The sequence below is a fragment of the Cariama cristata genome, unplaced genomic scaffold, assembly GCF_000690535.1.
Source record: "Cariama cristata isolate BGI_N322 unplaced genomic scaffold, ASM69053v1 scaffold19818, whole genome shotgun sequence".
Lineage (NCBI taxonomy): Eukaryota > Metazoa > Chordata > Aves > Cariamiformes > Cariamidae > Cariama > Cariama cristata.
Window position 1 is genome coordinate 27,667 of NW_009630894.1, and position 4,614 is coordinate 32,280.

At 42.1% G+C, this 4,614-nt stretch overlaps 1 protein-coding gene across 1 annotated transcript in view; it reads right to left on the reverse strand.

Moving 5' to 3' along the window:
* Positions 1-4,614, reverse strand: part of NOP58 (NOP58 ribonucleoprotein) — a gene marked incomplete at its 5' end in the record, with an annotated part of 21,498 nt that overhangs the window by 1,063 nt on the left and 15,821 nt on the right. The window contains one exon of the mRNA XM_009705751.1: positions 51-169. Within this exon, the coding sequence (XP_009704053.1) occupies positions 51-169 (119 nt within the window). The remainder of the gene's footprint in view (positions 1-50; positions 170-4,614) is intronic.

Genomic DNA, 4,614 nt, shown 5'->3' on the forward strand with positions numbered 1-4,614 from the left:
GCAGAATCCATTCCCATAAAGGATCAGATAACTGTGCAATTCTGCCTCACCTCAACCACGGGGCTGGTGGGGAGTTCCTCATTCAGTACCTCCTCTTCAGCTTGCTTTTCTTTATCCTTTTTCTTTTTCTTCTTTTTGACAGGTTCATCAACTTCTGCAGTTGTCTCTTCTGTACCACAGAAGGAAGAAAAATGAAAGGCAGGTTGTCAGTTAGGAGTGTAAAAGGCAAAAGGAAAAGCTTGCTATGAGATGTGAGAGGATGCAATGATGATAGTAAGAATGCAAAATACTGAATACTACACTGCCCCTTCTTTACATCTCTCTACACCTGCTTTCCCTCCACTTTGCCCTTATTACCTGCAAGGCTACTCCCTGCTATAATCAAATATACAACTACCTAAGACACAAGTGACAATGTTCAGAGAGCATTATTCACCTCTCCTGGTACAAACACCATTCCTATATGCTGCTCCCAAAGTTTAAAACAAGGTTGTACGTTTTCATTTTTCTGCCAAATAACCTTCAGGTACTCTTTCTGAAAATAGACCATCCACAGTTTGACAAATATTTTCACCAGCATCACAAAAGCAGTGAAAGGACTCTAAAACCCACATTAGAAATGTGTTCAGCCAGCAGTAGCTTGTTTGCAACTGATTTCCCTATCTTGATGTTGGAAATTTGTGAAGAAGCAGACCAGTTCTCTACCATCTAGACTGGCAAACACAAAGATCTCTTAATGCTGAGCTAATGTAAAGCATTTAATGCAAAAGCAGAAACTCTTTCCTGTCCTGGAAGACAGGAATTGAATTATTTATACAAGCTGAGAGGAATGTTAACCCAAGGAAAGATTTACTAATGCCCTCTTACATTGTTTATTCTTCAGAACTATTCATCAACTGGCCTATCTAATCACAGTGGTAAAGGCACTATGATTTACCGCTCACATTCTAGAACGCATACCACAGTCTTAGGAATCTCTAGGTAAAGAAACCAACCAGAAATCATTACCAAGCCAACAGCCTATGCAGTACCCAAGGCTGTTACTGGAGCATACCCAAGTTAAATTTATTTGCACAGCTGAGTCAGTGATGGATACAAAGTTTCTCAGTACACAGTACTCATGAGTAAGTTCATGAGGTAGCAACTGCTGTCCCCCAGTAGCTACAAAACTGAGATGCTAAAACCAGCGGTGGTTGTGGTGCATACAGTTACTACTGGAGATGTCACTCCAAGTCATTTTCTCACTGTACTCCGCCCAAAAAAGGAATCAATTTCATTTTGAAGCACACTTACCACTTACAAAAACAACAGAAACAAAACTAGTGCAATTATAAAGAACCCAAAACACACAATACCTCCTAACATCTTGATTGTACTTTGTCACACATCTAGTTCCTCAAGGCAGCAGACGGATTACATGAGTCAAAAATACACTTCAATCTTTGCCTCTAACATAAGCTTCAGACAAAAAAATTGGCTTCGGGGTAAAAAGTTTCTAGACGTGTCTACAGGAAAATACAGCCAGCTAACACATGCAGTTTTCTGACATTAAAAAATGCCAGAAGCAAAACAGCAAAGGATTCCAGATAAAGGAACTGGTAAATATAATTGTGGATTCTGCCATAGACATCATTCACAATGAACAGTGTGCAAGCATAAGGCATTCAAAAACATGTAAAAATAAGTATCCTCACCTCCCTATGTATGATACAGGGAAATAAAGAGTAGTTGAAAAAAAAGGCATAAACTACATTAAAGCCATACAGTACAACAGGAGCATACACATCATATTTTGCTATGTGACACATTTTCAGTCAGCTGGATTGGTAAGCTATGCCTTTTCAAGCAAAATGTTGGGTGGTAACCTTGGAAGACTAACTTCTTGTTACTGTCATACACGTCATCAAGTCTGACACACTAGGCAGCGGAACCTGTCACAATTTACAACCACAGATGATGCACTGTGCGCTCATAGGCACTGTCACTTCTCACAGATAGCAGCAGGCGCCTTCCTGAAGATTCCAGTTGCTGCTTTCTAGCAAAGCTCATCACAAGACTTCATGTATTTGTACCTAGGCAGAGTGAGGATAAAGGCTCCAGGGCTGCCGGTCTTTCCCCTCTGAGTGCAACACTTCCAAGTCACTCAAGCCCAGTGGGGCTTCTTTGTGGTACACAGCAGCTGACAAGAAAGCCAACAGCTCTTACTATCAGGCACTGAGGCACAGAAAGCACCACCCAGAAGAGCAGTTTGATTGATGGTCCTGTGCAGTGCTGGAGATCACCAGCAGTAGTTCCACTCACCCATTTTCCACCAGTTTTCGCTAAGCTTTGACACACCGGCCTGATGTACCCTCCCTTCTCCACATCATGCTCTGCATGTACAGAATCAAGCCACGTTGCCTATCAATAAAGATGCCATGTCATGATGTTGTTGTCATTTAAGGCTTTACGTCTTGCAGGGTTCATTCCATTATTTTAAGATGATATTTCTCTTTTCAAGAGAGACCTTTCCAATTGACTAGCTGCTACTATATCCTGATGTTTAAATGCAAGCTGAATGCTTCACTGGGGGCATTGGCTAGTCCTGTTGGTGGTATGCATTCTGTCTAGCCACATTCAACTTCAAAGACTGTCGTCACAAAAATACCTATCCTATTTCCCTTCCCCTGCCATTAAAGCAGGTTTTAACAGACAACTCCTTAAGTAGATTATAACTTGTTTCAGGCACTATCCTTCCACTTGGTTTCTTTTTAGGTGTAAAAGGTGAAAGTGGTTTGAAGTCATGCCTCGCCCCCAACCCCACTGCCAGTTCTTATCCAAAGTACTGTCAATCATGTACCCCAAACAGGGAGAGAGAAAACACCACACATCTCATCTTGCAGTAACATTTACATTTCAGGCTAGCACAATTCAAAATATCGTCCTCCTTTACAACAAATGTTAAAGCAATAGTTTGACAAATCACTTTTCAATGGCAGTTTCCCACCTCATTCCTGTCCCTTGCCTTCCTCTTGTAATACAAACTGGATCAAAACTGATCTGGTTGAAGAATTCCTTTTTTTCCTGGACTGCTTTTCCACCACCCCCATTTATCATGCAGCTGCACAAACTGCATGGGGAATGAGGGGGCAGAGACTTCTTTCACAATACTATGTCTGGATGTGTAATCTCTGACCAGGCAAAAGCTTAATAGAGCATTGCATCAAAAAAAATAGAGCCAAGAACAGCAAAAATTAAAGGCTTATGCATATTCAAGTAGACGCGCAACATAAATCTTAATGCTGGGACCTCCTCTGCACTCTGCTGTGTATTACAGAACTTACTGAACTATTCAAACTTCTCAGACGACCACCACAATGACCCCCCCCTCTAGCACACTGTGCAGTCATACAAACTATATTGGAAAAGAGCGCAGTCATGGTCTGTCTAGCAGGTGTCAGGGAAATCCATGCACTTTGCTGTGTGGTCAAATACAAGAATTTGCAAACATAGGGGCTGTGCTATTTTAAAGGGTACAAGAGGATGGGCTGAAGGGATTAGTTCTGCATACAGGTGATGCAAGATAAACAAGCTCTCTGAAAACACTTCTTCACAGTCTGAAGCAACTGGAACAGCTAGTTCTAATGCCCAAGTATCCAAATAAAATTACTCAGTTGATATGAAGAACTGGGAAAAAGCAGGAGCTATGAACCACACAGCTGAAGGATGCCCTGTCTTTTCAGGGAGAAAAGCAACACATCTGAATCCTCCACTTCAAGTTTTGGGAAGTTTAAGAAAACCAAGCAAACAGCACAGATTTCAGTAGTCCAGAAGTATTCTGAACACCGTCTACTGCTCAAATAATTCTTGGTAGCTCAAGGATACCTGCTAAGCTCCACTCAACAGCTAAACCAGGAGGTATCAATGCTCAATAAAGTAAATGAAGCAAACACAAGCAGGTTTGTGTATAAAAGGATGAACCATTGCATAATATATCTATGAATGGAAATATCCTCCTCATATTCTAAGAGACCAAGCTGGAAATCAATGTAATATTTCACCTGTGAGGAGCTAATGCCTTTGAGATGTCAACACTTGCTTTGAAGCCCAAGTGAACAACTCTGAGACTATAGTAAGGGAAGTTAGTTCAAAAGATTATCAAAAGCAGCAGCTGTGATAACACCCACATTCACCAAAAAAGCAAATGGGCAAAGTTGAAGCCTCCAGAGTACTCGTGTCCTTGTCTCATTATGATAAGTACAAGAGAACAAGCTGGGGCACAGATCTCAGCTTTATAGCACAAAGGATTCTCCCTCCAGTGCAGCTTTAATTCTCAGCTTAAGTTTAGGTTCCTACAAGTTGCTCCGTCCATGTACACAGACGCCATGAACCAACCAGCATCTGGAAAGATCGCCCCTCAGTGTCAGCTGAGCACGAAGAGGTACAGAACCAGCATAACTACACTCATACTCCAGAACACAGCAGCACAGAGAAGGGCAGAAAGGGAAGGCTCTGACAGCCCTCACCTGCTGCAGGCACAGGTAGTTGACAAAACTTGGGAGTAGTTCATGCCCAGGCTTGGGGTCTCACAGAAGTAACTTAGTCATCTTTCTTTTCCTCGCCCCCCCTCCCCCC